The following is a 15,594-nucleotide window of genomic DNA, read 5'->3' as shown; positions in this document are numbered from 1 at the left end:
TTTGCCCTGGCATTGCACCCCAATCCTGGCCTGGTATGGAGGAAAGCCTCCCGGGGGTAGAGGGTGTTTGGAGGGGAACATAAGAACAGCCATACAGGGTCAGACCAAAGGTCCATCTAGCCCAGTATCTTGTCTTCTGACACTGGCCAAAGCCAGGTGCCCCAGAGAGAATGAACAGAACAGGTAATCATCAAGTGATCCATCCCCTGTTGCCCATTCCCAGCTTCTGGCAAACAGAGGCTAGAGACACCATCCCTGCCCATCCTGGCTAATAGCCATTGATGGACCTATCCTCCATGAATTTATCTAGTTCTTTTTTGAACCGTGTTATATTCTTGGCCTTCACAACATCCTCTGGCAGGGAGTTCCACGGGTTGACTGCGAGTTGTGTGAAGAAATACTTCCTTTTGTTTGTTTTAAATCTGCTGCCCATTAATTTGGTGACCCCCTAGTTCTTGTGTTGTGAGAAGGAGTAAAGAACACTTCCTTATTTACTTTCTCCATACCAGTCATGACTTTATAGATCTCTATTATATCCGCCTTAGTCATCTTTTTTCCAATCTGAAAAGTCCCAGGTTTATTAATCGCTCCTCATATGGAAGCTGTTCCATACCCCTAATCATTTTTGTTGCCCTTTTCTGAACCTTTTCCAAATCCAATATATCTTTTTTGAAATGGGGCGACCACATCTGCATGCAGTATTCAAACTGTGGGCATACCATGGATTTATACAGAGGTAGTATGATATTTTCTGTCTTATTATCTATCCCTTTCTTAATGATTCCCAACATTCTGTTCACTTTTTTGACTGCTGCTGCACATTGAGTGGATGTTTTCAGAGAACTATCCACAATGACTCCAGCATCTCTTTCTTGAGTGGGAACAGCTAATTTAGCCCCCATCATTTTATATGTGTAGTTGGGATTATGTTTTCCAATGTGCATCACTTTACATTTATTGAATTTCATCTGCCATTTTGTTGCCCAGTCACCCGTTTTGAGAGATCCCTTTGTAGCTCTTCACAGTCTGCCTGGAACTTAACTATCTTGAGTAGTTTGTAACTAGGAACTAGTGCTGCAGGTGAGTGCGCTGTGTGCTTGCTCTTCAACTCACATGCCTCCAGAGTCTCCTCTCAACCTGCAAAAGTATTTTAAAAGATTTCCACAAGCATCTTTGAATAGCCTTTGAGATAGCTTCACAATTCGATTGCTACTTTATAAGAATCTAGTTGTAAAGATTTCTACTTAATGCTGCCTTTGGGACTAAAGCAATCAAGAAGAGTTAATGTTATGAATGCAGCTGGCTATGTTTTTGAAAATCCTCTAAAGGGTAAATCTGTGCTTATCCCTCCTCAAACCTCCACGGGGAATTCTGCAAACAATTTTGGGTTATTACCCCAAGATTATGGAGGGAAATAGAATCAATCCACATCTTTGTCTGTTTTCAGTGATAGGCTTCCGTTCTGGGATCAGACATTTAGTGTAATGATAAAGCTAAGTATTGTGCTTGCAAATAAGCATTTCATGTGCAATTTTAAAATGACACTTAAATCATTTGCTTCAGAATTTTTCTTGTCTATTCAGCTGAGAGATGTAGGATTTGGTTCTGTGCCAGCTGATCTGTATAATGCTTTGAGTTTACTTAGCACCTTTTATCCAAAGATCTCAAAATGCTTTACCAATGTGACTATAAAGGGCATCTCATGAGTGGGAATGGGGAAACTGAAGCACAGAAGAAAAGGCCCAGATTATGAAGGCATTCTACATTTCCTCAACATTGCAAACCTTAAGTGATTTAGGTGGTCAACTTCCATTTTCAGAAGTGACTTCAGTGATTTAGGCTTAGGCCATGTCTACATCTAAAATTTTGCAGCGCTGGTTGTTACAGCTGTATTAGTACAGCTGTATAGGGCCAGCGCTGCAGAGTGGCCACACTTACAGCAACCAGCGCTGCAAGTGGTGTTAGATGTGGCCACACTGCAGCGCTGTTGGGCGGCTTCAAGGGGGGTTCCGGGAACGCGAGAGCAAACCGGGAAAGGAGACCAGCTTCGCCGCGGTTTGCTCTCGCGTTCCCGGAGCCACCCAGCAAACCGCAGGGAAGGAGACCTGCTTGCTCGGGGTTCCGGGAACGAGAGAGCAAACCGGGAAAGGAGACCAGCTTCGCCGCGGTTTGCTCTCGCGTTCCCGGAGCCACCCAGCAAACCGCAGGGAAGGAGACCTGCTTGCTCGGGGTTCCGGGAACGAGAGAGCAAACTGGGAAAGGAGACCAGCTTCGCCGCGGTTTGCTCTCGCGTTCCCGGAGCCACCCAGCAAACCGCAGGGAAGGAGACCTGCTTGCTCGGGGTTCCGGGAACGAGAGAGCAAACCGGGAAAGGAGACCAGCTTCGCCGCGGTTTGCTCTCGCGTTCCCGGAGCCACCCAGCAAACCGCAGGGAAGGAGACCTGCTTGCTCGGGGTTCCGGGAACAAGAGAGCAAACTGGGAAAGGAGACCAGCTTCGCCGCGGTTTGCTCTCGCATTCCCCGAACCACCCTGCAAACCGCAGGGAAGGAGACCTGCTTGCTCGGGGTTCCGGGAACGAGAGAGCAAACCGGGAAAGGAGACCAGCTTGATTACCAGAGGCTTCCTCCTTCCACGGAGGTCAAGAAAAGCGCTGGTAAGTGTCTACATTGGATTACCAGCGCTGGATCACCAGCGCTGGATCCTCTGCACCCGAGACAAAACGGGAGTACGGCCAGCGCTGCAAACAGGGAGTTGCAGCGCTGGTGGTGCCCTGCAGATGTGTACACCTCCTAAGTTGCAGCGCTGTAACTCCCTCACCAGCGCTGCAACTTTCTGATGTAGACAAGCCCTTAGGTTCTTGAGGGCTTGTGTCAGTCTTGAAAATGGTACTAAGCCATCTAACTCACTCAGGCTTTGCAATGCTGAGTGGAACAGTGCTTCAGATTTTAGAAACTTTGATTTGAATGATTAGCTGACAGTCACACATGAAGCTAATGTCAGATTAAAGAATAGAAAACAGAATTTTCTAATCATGCAGCTCTCTCATATGCTATACTAATAGTGAGAATCAAACACTACTCTCTCCTTTACTGATTCTTCCCTGTTGTAGGACTTAAATAGAAGCAAAAGTTTAGGGGGTTTTTTTCTGGCCAGCTTTGTTACTAGTGTGTGGTTTAATGTACCCTAGAATTCAAGTGATCTAGCCAACTTCAGTAGCTTTGAGGTCACCTTACTTGGGCTGCAAGCAGTTTCAGGCCCCATCAGCACTAATTTCCACCATCTTAGAAAACCATAATTAAAAATAGCTGCAGCTAACATAGATGTGTTGGTTTATGTGGACTGGCATATTGTATTGTAAACTGGGCACCCAAGTGTCATGCATTTGACAGCCCGGTCACACCAGAGCTTCAATTATGTCTTCTGGTTGCTAGAAGCCACAGTAGCACCTACCAAGCGGGCAGGTAGGTGCTCTCTCTCATGCTGCTCCCCCTGCTGGATCCCAGGGCTGGAGGAAGTGAAGGGGTGAGCTGTCTGTCCAGTATTGGCACCCAACTCCCTTGTCTTGCCTGCTGCCTCCTGAGCCAGCTGCCTTTGGCTCTCCCCAAGAAACGCCCCCCCATTCTCAGTCCCTAGCAGCAGTCCCAGCACCACCCCAGCAGCTACCCATGCCCTAACAGCCAGACACTTCGCTCTACCCTAGCATCCCACCCACACAGCTGCCTCCCCCTTCCCCTCCCCCAGCAACCCTACTCACCAGTGCCACCTTTGAACTGCTCCATGCTGAAGTCACTGCTTGGAGCAGGATGTGTTGGCATTAACCTCAGTTCTTGTATAGGCAAACTTTAAAATATGCAAATTAGCTCATTAAGTAATTTGTATAAAATGTTACACAATGGAGCTGTGCAAAACTTGGCAGCTATGTAATGATCATCCAGAATGAAGATCAGTCTAGAGATGTAGTCTCTTGTGTGGTGTTTACTGCTGGCAAATCCATGTTAGCTGAAACAGTTTTTAAAAGCTGTACCAATAAGGAGTGGGAAAGTGTCAACTGGATTTTAAAATGATCATATCTTTCATGGAAATTTCCTTTTAATCTTTTTTTTTCCCTTTAAATGTGCATGTTAATGGAACATTTCCACAATTTACATTTGTTTAATGCAGTTAAATTCAAACTAAACATTCTAAAGTCAAGTGTTTTTCATCTGTGCCTTTCCTGGAGTCATTTAATGAGGTCTGTAGTATGGTGTTCTCTGCATTAATCTGATAAAAAGCTTTATTGCTGCTTGTTGGAATACAGTCTCTGACTACACCCTTAGTTTGTGCTAAGAATGGAAAATGCTGCATTTCTTGCTCTGATTTTCCTGTAGTAGGGCAGGCTCTGGCTTACTGAAAAATCAGACTAGAAATCTGACATGTTACTGGGATGGCCCTAGTTAGCTCTGTTTTGATTTCCATTTCAAGCTTTGCTTTTGCTTTTTATTGCCTTTTCTTGCAAGTACAGTAATCTCTTCAGTACTGTTGTTGGTTTGTTTAGTAATGTAATTTTACTGTATTTGCTGCCACCTGCGGGCTGCCCTGACAGAGAGCTTTTAATTTCTGATTTAAATATTAGAAATTTTGCTCTGATTGCTGTATCTGTTGTAACTTCTATATGTTTATCTGTCTAGATCTAGGTTTAGAATTCTTTTGGCACACTGTCAGCAACTTCTGTGAGGAAAGGGAAGAGGCAGTTCACTAACTGCTTTTCTAACCAGGAGCAGTCAGGAGATCTTTGTGCTTTCCAGCTCTCTTCAGGAATTTCAGTAGGCAAGACTCCAGAGTTCCTCTCCTGTGAAGGGAGGATAAACTTTGGACATTCTGGACTAAACTAAACTAATTGTAGGTATAAATCAACTGGCTTTCCCAGCGTCGCACCTGAGATTGATTTGGCTCACTAGCATCTTAGTATGTCTGTTATGAGACGTTTCAGAATTTGTTTTCTGACTTGTTTGCGGTGTTGAGGACTACCGGGTTTTTGAATGTTATGTGAAGGATAATACAGAGGCAGAAATAAGATTGTTTTGGTGACTTTGACTGTTCATTTCCATACTTGCAAGTGTTATACCCTAATTTCAACCTTAACTCCAATTTTAGTTTTACAGGAAGTTTGGAAATTGCCTCTAATTTGGGTTTTTTATTTATCTCTGGGCATCAAGACTATATAAGCTATAAATGTTGACACTCTTTAAATTGTGGTGATATTTTTTCCCTTTTGCTTGGGTAGATTCCATTTTTCTCTAACAGGATTATATTGTACACTCAATCAATTCCTTACCTTAGCTTCTGCTTTTTGGTTTATGCTTCTCTTATGATGTTGCTTTGTTTCCTAACTGCAGAATTTTATATACCAAATCTTTTGAGGTTCTTGGCTATTTATATTGCAAATCTGGTATTTCAGTCCATTGTATGTCGGTTGTATAACAATAAGAAACTAATTACAAGTGGAAAAATAAATCACAGCTCATATACACTTAAGTCTGCATGGAAAAAATCAGGACCTTCTGCAATCTTTGTAGCTGGCTAGGAGATCTGATTCTCAGGTATTAGATTAGAGAATCAATATTCTTTAAAGCACTCTGTCCTGTCGCAGTAGGAAGTGCTTCGTCAGACCTGGAGCAGTTCCTATTGTGACAGTGTACTGTTAGAGGGAATAGATTCTCTTATAGGCTTGTTACTGTAGAATAAAGAGGAAATCGACTGTTTTTAGTGATGATTCATGTAGGAGATGGCCGGTGGTGTGACAAGTGGATCTGTGGATACAGCATGCAGGAGTGTTAAGAGGAAGTAGCTGTGTTGATAAGGGAAGGAAATAAGTTCACAATTGCTGAAAGGGAAAATGAGGCAGAGCTTCATAGTAGTTCTGGGGAGCTGAGAATGTGTGTGAGAAGCTGGGGAAGCCAACCGAGAACTGCTGGGCGAAGAGAAGACACTTGAGAGACGCACATCTGAAGAAGTGGGTATTCACCCACGAAAGCTCATGCTCTAAAACGTCTGTTAGTCTATAAGGTGCCACAGGATTCTTTGCTGCTTTTACATAAAGAGAATTATTGCTCACAGAATTGAGGAGAATTAGGAGGGGCTATATGGAATAATTGTGCACAAAAGATGTTTACTCTTTTCTAAAAGACTAGGACAATTTAAACAATAGGTACTCCTCTTCCCTCGTTGCCCCAAGGTTTATTCTCTCTGTCAAGCATGTTTTCATTGCAGTGCATGGGACTTCAGTTATGTGTTCTGTATTCTTAAATGGTGCATGATAGAAGCATTCTTATGTGCAGTGCTGCTTGGACCATTGAAATACTGTGCTGTACAATAAAAACCTACTGCACTGCTGCGGAAAGCTTTCCAGAGATACGAAGATTCAAAATGGCCACAATTTCAGACTTTTGAAGATAGAGCCTTGGAGAACAGCATAGATGCGGTGTGCTTATAATAGTCTTAAATAGAATGGTGATGGATACAGAAAAATCAGTTGTTAGAGTGGAGGATATTGCAATATATCCTGTAGTTCATCCTGCCCCTACATTTTCTCCTTGAAGTAGAATATATGCCCCTGTACTTGAGAATCATTGGTTTTAAACGACTCTTGATTATGGAGAAGCCATTTTGAATTTTTGAGCATTTACAGTAATTATTGGGAGAACTTATTTATTGAGGTGATTTACCAAAAGCGTTATGACAGAATATTTTTAGGTATCAGATTTGATGCATACATAAACCTTAATGGAACCTTTTGTAACTAGGACACCAACTTTAAATTGTACCTGTAAACTTTTGTGCTAGTTTATATCCATGTATATTAGAATCATTAACACTGAGACACAGTAATTTAATTTTGTCAGACCATAAACATTACGCCATTTCTGTGAAATACAGCACTTTACATTTGCCAACACTGTAATACCCCACCATGGCTCTGACTATTAGCTTGCTAACGTAAAGTATGGGAGCTAGGATTATGTGCTTACAGAAAAGGAGCCCATCGTTGATCACCTCTTAGCAGAAGCTGGAAATGTGTGGTAATATTTATGTGCAATTTTTCTGTTGTTGTCATTTCTACTGTATCTGTTTTGTAACTCTTGGGATATGTCTTCACTAGAGCTGTAAGGTGTATAAAGTCCAGCTCAAGGAGGCATATCCAAAAGAGCCTATTTATCCTAAAAGTCCTTTCTTTGTCTCTTGGTCTCTGGGGAATCCAGTTTGAAGCAGTATATGCAACCTTTTCAGGAGATGGTACCTCTTGGGAAGTGTTACAACCTGAGTGAATTAGTTTAATCACCTTCCACTGATCTTAGTTCCTGGAGGAACTGTGGTCCTCCTCCCCCAGGGAATTACGTACAGTCCCTGGCCCACAATGATACATACACTTAATACAGAAACATCTCTCAAAGCTATTGCAGGAAATTGCCATTTATGTCACAGTTATGGGAAATACTATAAGTGCAAATTGAAGAAGTGATCATGCAAATTGGGTGTGTTTTGCTTTAAGAACAAATGAGTAGGGGTTTTCAAGACTCCTGGTGAAAGGAATTGCTAATATTTAGAACCACCACAAATTATTTTGACTGGTTAGCTTTGGTAGGACAAAGTTACCATCTTTTGAAGATAATTTTTTCTGACATTGAGACTGTAACAGTTCTCTTTGATTGAAATAGTCTCTCACTATCTGTGCATCCGTGCTTTGTCTATTCAGCACCTTCCTTGAATGCAGATTATTGATTTGAGGGCAATTAAATTGTGTCAGAGAGAATGTGTATATTAAAAATTAAATGCAGTATAATGGTCTCATTAATTGCACATATGCATAGTAAGTTGCAGGTATGTAATGTAATTGGTAGAAAGGTTAAGTATACTAGCTAATATTTAAATCTCAGTGGATTGTTTTAGAAAGATTTATGAATTTTTAAGTGTTCCTGTTAGGCGCCATTACCACTTTGGAGGCTGAAATCCTCTTGTCATTATAGCATAAATACAGCCCTCTTTCCCCACTTTTTCCAATTTGTAACCTCAGCTCTGATCTAGAGGGCCACCTCTGTAGATGAGTAAATTACTCATGACATACTCTGGCAATACATGACCTTTTCTGAATCTGTCAGCAAGGCTGCCAGTTGTGGTGATATACTGTGAAAACCAATTCTACTAGGAAGCAGAATGAGTCCATCACTTTGTTCAGTGACCACAGTGAAACAATCTCTGGTAATTCTGTTCTGTATATGCCCTTATACCATGCTCAGCACTGTAGTATCCAAGCCCCTTTCACTAGTGCATTAAGCAATGTGACTAACATCTATCATGTGTTCTCTCCTCCTCTGCCTAGGTGGAAGAAGTTGCACAGTGGTGTGTGTGTACACACAATACTATGTGTTTTTTAAAGAATGCAAGGTCAAACAAATGCACCTTGCACTTAGAGGGGAAGGTCTTTCGTTCCTGTGGAAGTTCATTCCACAGCCTTGGGTCAGCCCTTGAAAAAGCTCTGTCTTGTCTTTGTTGTTCTACATCTGGACCCAGAGTAAACCAGTATCAGTTACCTGAAGATTCTGTATCCCATTACAAAACATCCAGGCAATCCATTGTCTCTAAAGACACAATGTCATATTTCAGCTAACGATTTGCACATTTTAATTTTTTTGAATTCCCTTTTATTTGCTTGGGGAGATGGGGGAAAATATTTGGAATGAAAAAATGTAGGGGGATTTTGTGCGCGTGATGACTTTACAAATATTTTAGCTATTTGTACACTTAGAGTAAATTTGTCCATAAAAATATATTCTCAGCTGAAGCTGATATGGTTGGCCTAGAAATAAACATTTATTATAGAACCCCTATAAAGATGAGTTTATAAAGAGAATACAGATTTCTAACTATAATGGCACTAGCAAGCATTACTACTCTGGAATAAAATGCATTTATCATGGCATGTTCAGTAACCTTTTTAAAAATGTATCAACAATATTAGTTTCTTTGAATCCCTGGTGTTAAAATCTGCTATGTGACTGATTTGGCATCAGACAGTATTCAGCAAAAGTTGTTTTCAAGTGGAAAAAATTCTGCCTATTAAACAATATTTAATCTTTCTATGAAATTAACTACTTCTCTCCCAAATACTAATGTTTGATACATGTGTGGTTCCCTTCCAGAGGTGGCTCTATGTATTTTGCCGCCCCAAGCACGGCAGTCAGGCGGCTTTCAGCAGCATGCTTGTGGGAGGTCTGCCAGTCCCGCGCCTTCAGCGTACCCACCGCCAAATTGCCACCGAAACCATGGGACCGGCAGACCTCCTGCAGGCATGCCACCGAAGGCAGCCTGACTGCTACCCCCACAGCTACCGGCCAGCTGCTCCCCGCGGCTTGCCACCCCAGGCACGCGCTTGGTGCACTGGTGCCTGGAGTCGCCCCTGTTCCTTCCACATCCCCAACTAATCTTGCTTCCTTGTTTATGCTTTGGGGGAGCTGGGATTCTTCCTTTTCAAATGAGCTAAGAAATAGGCCTTTAATCTTGGCAGATTGTTAGAGATTGGACTTTAAAATTGTGATGATGTTAGTTTTTCTGCCATCTTAGATAATATTTGGGTGTTACCAATTTGTGCTCTAATTTTCATCTCCCTCCAAAGTAAGTACAGCTGGGCTTGTGGTCCAAGGACAGTCTAGTGTCGCAAGATGGGGTATTATAAAATTTGACCTGCACAAAACCACAAATGAATAATGCACCCTTTCGCAGCCCATGGCAATATAACCATATTTTATATTTTATATGCAATAAACCAATATTTATAGCATACCATATCTAGGTATTGCATCCATCAACGTTTTTGTGAAAATATGTAGCTTTGCAACTGGAGCTATTTTAGCAGTAGGAGAGTGAAGCTGGCACATACTAGCCTTATCTTACTGAATTTAAATAAATACAAAATAAAGATAATCATTAGGAAGATGCATGTGTATCCTCAGGAATTACAAATTCATTGTATGAGTAAAGGCAGTGGCAGGTTATAGACGTTCTGTGCTGGCTGCACCCTTTCTTCATTGCAGAACTTCACTGGTGCCATTGTCTGGGGCTCTGTGGGCCCATATTGAGAATAAGGCAGGATATCTCTTTTCATGATTGGGGATCTTCAGCAGTTATTTTGTGTTGCTTTTTAGACAAGTCACTTCTGTCCAACTGAACTATTTTTCTTCCTCTGATTGCTGGGATTCAGACTGCTACTTTTAGAGAGAGAAACCCAGAATGTGGTCCAGCCTGAGACAGGAGATGTAATTTACAGTAGTGATCTCTCTTGCAGGCTGAGACATTTGAGAGATGTTTCCAGGTCACTGTTGATGTTCAGGCTCATTCATTCTCAGGAGTTGAAGCAATTGTCTGACTGTATTCCTGATTATCTTCTTTACTGGATTCTGGCCTAGTTGGGAGAAAAACTGGCTTTATAACATGCTGTGAATATCTTCATCACATCATTTCAGTTTTAATTAAAAAAAAAAAATCCTGACTTTTAGAAAAGACCTGTGTTTCAGCTTTATGTAGTGGTAGCATAGTAACCTCAGTTAGTAAATATGCATGCAAGCATGTTGTCAGGTCTGAACGTGAAGATGGTTACTTCCCATGCCTTATGGCACAGCAGATGTGCCCAGACAAGAGATAGAGCAGGCTGTGAAATTAATTTGGTTTTCTGAATGTGTCTTCTTCAGTTCTATGATGATGCTATGTAAAGCATCACACCTCAACGAGGGGTGGAAAGAAGGATGTAAAGGGTGGGAGAACCCTGTATTTCATCAGTGTATGAAAGCATTAACTGATACAATGAAAGGAGCATAAATTCTGGAAGGCTAGTATAACAGTGTAATTAGGCAGGCCAAAAAAATTGAAGAGTAACTAGTAAAGATGCACAATCTAACAGCAAAAATATTTTTAAGTGCATCAGAAGCAGGAAGCCTCCCAAACAGTCATTGGGGCCACTGGATAATCACAGTGCTAAAGAAATACTCAAGGAAGACAAGACCATTGCAGAGAAGCTAAATGAATTCTTTGCATCAGTCTTCACTGCAGAGCATGTGAGGGAGATTCCCATACCTGAGCCATTCTCTTTAGGTGACAAATATTAGGAATGCCCCAGATTTTATGGGTCAATAGATGAGATTTAGGAACAAATTGATAGACGAAACAGTGTTACCTCATCTTGACCAGGGCGTGTTCATCCAAGAGTTGTGAAGGAACACAAATTTAAAATTGCAGAACTAACAACTGTGGTGTGTAACCTATCACTTAAATCATCTTCAGTACCAGATGGCTGGAGGATAACTTAGGTGACACCAATTTTTAAAAAAGGCTGCAGAGATGATCCTGGTAATTACTGTAAGCCTCACTTCAGTAGCAGGCAAATTGGTTGAAACTATAGTAAAGAATAGAATGATCCGACATATAGATGAACATGATCTGTTGAGGAAGAGTAAACATGGTTTTTGTAAAGGGAAATCATGCCTCATCATAAACAGCTCCCTAAATATCATCTGTACGTTTATCTCACAATGATTGAGAGGATCACTGTGCCACAAGCTTTTTTGAGAGCTGTCACATGACATCATTTATGAATAAATGCTATGGAAGTGGTGTGCTAGGTGTAGTGATTTGGTAAGGCCTGCTAGGTGTTGCTGTTACAAAACAGTGAACTCTTTGCCAGCTGGCACCAATGGGTCGCTGTGTCACAGAGAGCAGTGACTTCTATTGCCAATGTCAGTTACTAGTGAATGATCTTGTTGTGTTCCTGTCTTGTGCTACCAAGGCCATTAAAACATTACACTGTCTAGGAACGGTATTGATTTAAAAACAAAATTCAAAGTAGATTTTAAACCCTGTGTTCACCTGGGTACCTTCCTTACCACAGTACTTAAGTGGTTTCACCTCCTCTGCAGTGGCAATGCGAACCATGTTAGAAACCATTGTTGCTTTGAACAGTGTTTAAACAGAGTTCCATTAATTTGCTTTGAGACCCAATGCACCCAGGGCCAAAAAGAGATGGGGGCAGAGAGAGTAGTGGAGAGAGAGATAAGGATACAGGCAGAAGAATACATGCTTGCTTAAACAGGTACTAATGGGGGGAGGGGTGTTAAGCATTCCCAGCCTGGATCAACTAAGGGTTAGCATCTTGAATATTTTGTTCAGTAATGTTACCAATATTAATTATTCTGGTGCCATACTTATGATAGCCATTTCATTACAGTGACAGCTGATGAGCTGTGGAAAGGGGTTTTGGCAGAGACCGGTGCTGGAGCAAGGAAAGGAAGAGGAAAGCGAACCAAGAAAAAGTTCAGGAGGGATCTCAATAGAGGCCAGATCATTGGAGAAGGTAAATGCATAAATAACCATAGGACTGGTAAATGTGTTGCTCTTACCATTCATAGTGTTTTTGGTTTGTAATTAGGGTTGGCATCTTTCTAATTGCACAAAATCGAACACCCTTTCCCCACCCCTCCCAGGCCACACCCCCACTCACTCCATTTCCCACTCCCTCCATCGCTCATTCTCTCGCACCCTCACTTTCACCCGGCTGGGGCGGGGGGTTGGGGTGCAAGAGGAGGGTGAGGGCTCTGGCTGGGGATGTGGGCTCTGGGATGGGTCTGGGGATGAGGGGCTTGGGGTACAGGAGGGGGTTTGAGTGCGGGAGGGGGCTCAGGGCTGGGGTAGGGAGTTGAGTTGAGTTGCGGGAGGGAGTGAGGGGTGTGGGCTCTGGGTGGGAGTTTGGGTGAGGAGAAGGCTCACAGATGGGATGGGGTGTTGAGGGGCGGGAGGGCGTTCAGCATGCGGGCTCCGGCCCAGCGACGCTTAACTCTGGCAGCTCCTGGAAGTGGCTGGCATGTCTGGCTCCTAGGTGTCAAAGTTAGAATCAGGACTCACAATTTGTCAGACCACTCTGTTTTATTAGCACAGCGCTCTGCCAATAACATTCAGAATATGTGAGCGGTCATGCAAGGCCAAAACAGTCTTATTTATACAGATAAAAGAGCGGGAATCAGACAAAAGAACAAAGAAAGCAAAACTGTAAAATTCACCTGGGGCACAGCATGCATATCCTACTTCCTTACTAACTCTTTATGGATCTGAGGCTAATACTTCACCAATTGCCCTTAAATGGTGCAATTGTTCTATGTGAATGTCTGTATTCCTGACACCTGGATTGCAGCATTCCAACAGTTTTTCTTAAAGGTACAGACAGCATTTCTTTAATCCTTTCTATTTTCACAATATAATTCATTCTACTTTCACATAGGCGAAGGGGGAAGTGGGCTCTGTGCACTGCCCACCCCCCGCAGGCACAGCCCCTGCAGCACCTATTGTCAGCCGTTCCCAGCCAATGGGAGATGCGGAGCCAGCACTTGGGGTAGGGGCAGCACGTAGAGCCCCCATGGCTGCCCCTGCGCCTAGGAGCTGGACATGCTGGCTGCTTTCAAAAGCCATGTGGAGCCAGGGCAGGGCATTCCAGTCAAAACACAGACACCTGACAACCCTATCTATTTGTAATACTTTTTATAAACAGTGCAGTTAGCACATTAGCATTAATTTCTGTGGAGTTTTGACAGCGTGAGATAAGCGCTCTCTCTCTCTCCTTTTTTCTTAGGTGATTTTGATAATGATGCTCCATTTCACATAGCTCCATTTCCAGCTTTTAATACAGATTCTGTCCTGTGAAAAGCAGTTGAAATATAAGTGAACATTAAAACCTCCATTTTATTAGATTCACCTTATGTACTGTTGAGTTTTAACCTTTAATTTTACATTAAATGTGAGTGAAATCTTTTCACATTTTGCTTTTCTTAAGGACGTTCTGGTTTCCTTTGGCCTGGTCTTAATACTCCTGTAATGAAAAGTGGGGCAGTCCAGACAATTGGTCAGCGAGACAAAGAGGAGCAGGAGAAGGTGCAGTCTGAAATTATCCGGCAGAGGGATGAGTGGGAGAAGAGAAGAAAAACAAAGGTGAAGAGAGAGAGAGGCTGGACTGGAAATTCCTGGGGAGGCATCAGTCTGGGGCCCCCTGATCCAGGTCCTAATGGAGGTAAGAAGACTGAATGTAATTACCTTCATAGAGAGAGGCAGGGGAAGAAGAATCCATACTTTCGCAGCATTTTAAATTTCTTTATAATTATTCTCCTCTATACTAGGAACTATAAGAATTTCTATACAAAAAACCCAGGCAGTTAAACTAAAGAGTTAGTAATCTTAACTGGACTGACAGTTGTTTATATTAAAGCTGGGCACTAGTTGACTGCTTCTCAGTTAAACTTTTGTGAGTCTTAAAATATGAAAACATTTTTTGTATGTCTTACATCAGCAGTCCTGAGTACAAGATGTAGCCATATTTGCAGTGTTCCTGTTAGCTTAGTAACAGAAATAAAGAAGTCAGCGAAACACAGGATAGTGCTGGCCATCACTTTGCACAGCTCCCATTGGCCGGGAACGGCGAACTAAGGCCACTGGGAGCTGCGGGGGTCTGTGCCTGCAGGCGGTCAACGTCCGCAAAATGTCTCTCAGCCCGCCAGCAGATTACCCTAATAGGCCACATGTCGGCTGCAAGTTGCCCACCTCTCTCCTAGAGTCTCTGTAACAGTCTTTTGTGGTAACTAGAAATTCTACGACAGCTTCATTTAGAACAAAAAAGTTTTTAACAAATTAAATGTGAAAACAAGTAACAGTCAGCAGAGTAATGTCTGTGAAACAGTTAACGTCGACATTTATATTGTCATGTTTAGGTTTTTCTGGTAATATTCCATTGAGATTTATCAGACAGTTCACATTTCTCTGCAGGATTGTTTCAGGCTCTCTGCAGGCTCAGATGTAATTGCACCTATTACACTTGATTGATGTTTTCAAAGTTTTCTTCACGCCCATAAGAGCCAGTAGCATAATTTATTTTCCTAAACTAAAGTCTAGCTTCTGGAGCATATTTCTGCAGCAAAGGATAGATTCTGTGGCAAATTTAATGGCTGCAGAATACACGGAGCCCTTCCCAAATAATGCATATTGAAGTTTTCTAATTTTCTTTCAAGTCACTTCTTTCAGCCTCCCACCACCACCCCCCAATCAGTTTGTGGATTTTTGTTTTGTATAAACTCCCTCCAGTTTGCCAATATTTTCCAGTAATATGCTGCATGGAACGCCATATAATGTTCCAAGAGTGCATTTGCACCAAAGCCATGGAAACTGGAACCTTTACCTCACTGTTCTGTGACATTATGCCTCTGTCTGTTCAGACTTATCTATAGCTTGCCCACCACTGCCTTAGAGGTAATGGTGGATCTTCCATTACTCAGAGACTTTAAGTCAAGATTAGATGTCTTTCTAAAATACACACTCTAGCTCAATCACAAGGCTTAATGGAGGGCTCCTTGGGTGACGTTCTCAGACCTGTGATGTGCGGATCATCCTAAATTATCAGAATGGTCACTTCTAGCCTAATCCAAACTTCACAGCTAATCATTGGGACAGCATCTGTTTTGGCCATGTATACGTTTCATACCGCCATGTAAGGTGGTGGAATGACTCAACTGGAAAAATAATTCAGTCAGCAA

The 15,594-nt window shown here is 42.4% G+C and overlaps 1 protein-coding gene across 2 annotated transcripts in view; it reads left to right on the top strand.

Annotated features, from left to right (window-relative positions):
* The window catches only part of MRPS5 (mitochondrial ribosomal protein S5), a 91,692-nt gene that overhangs the window by 17,217 nt on the left and 58,881 nt on the right, over window positions 1-15,594 (top strand). For both annotated transcript variants that reach the window (XM_030558267.1, XM_030558268.1), the window contains 2 exons: window positions 12,252-12,377; window positions 13,848-14,081. In XM_030558267.1, coding sequence (XP_030414127.1) covers window positions 12,252-12,377; window positions 13,848-14,081 — 360 coding nt within the window. The remainder of the gene's footprint in view (window positions 1-12,251; window positions 12,378-13,847; window positions 14,082-15,594) is intronic.

The sequence above is a fragment of the Gopherus evgoodei genome, chromosome 3 (assembly GCF_007399415.2).
Source record: "Gopherus evgoodei ecotype Sinaloan lineage chromosome 3, rGopEvg1_v1.p, whole genome shotgun sequence".
Taxonomy (NCBI): domain Eukaryota; kingdom Metazoa; phylum Chordata; order Testudines; family Testudinidae; genus Gopherus; species Gopherus evgoodei.
The sequence above is the reverse complement of the archived record's forward strand: the minus strand, read 5'-3'. Positions and strand labels throughout refer to the sequence as shown.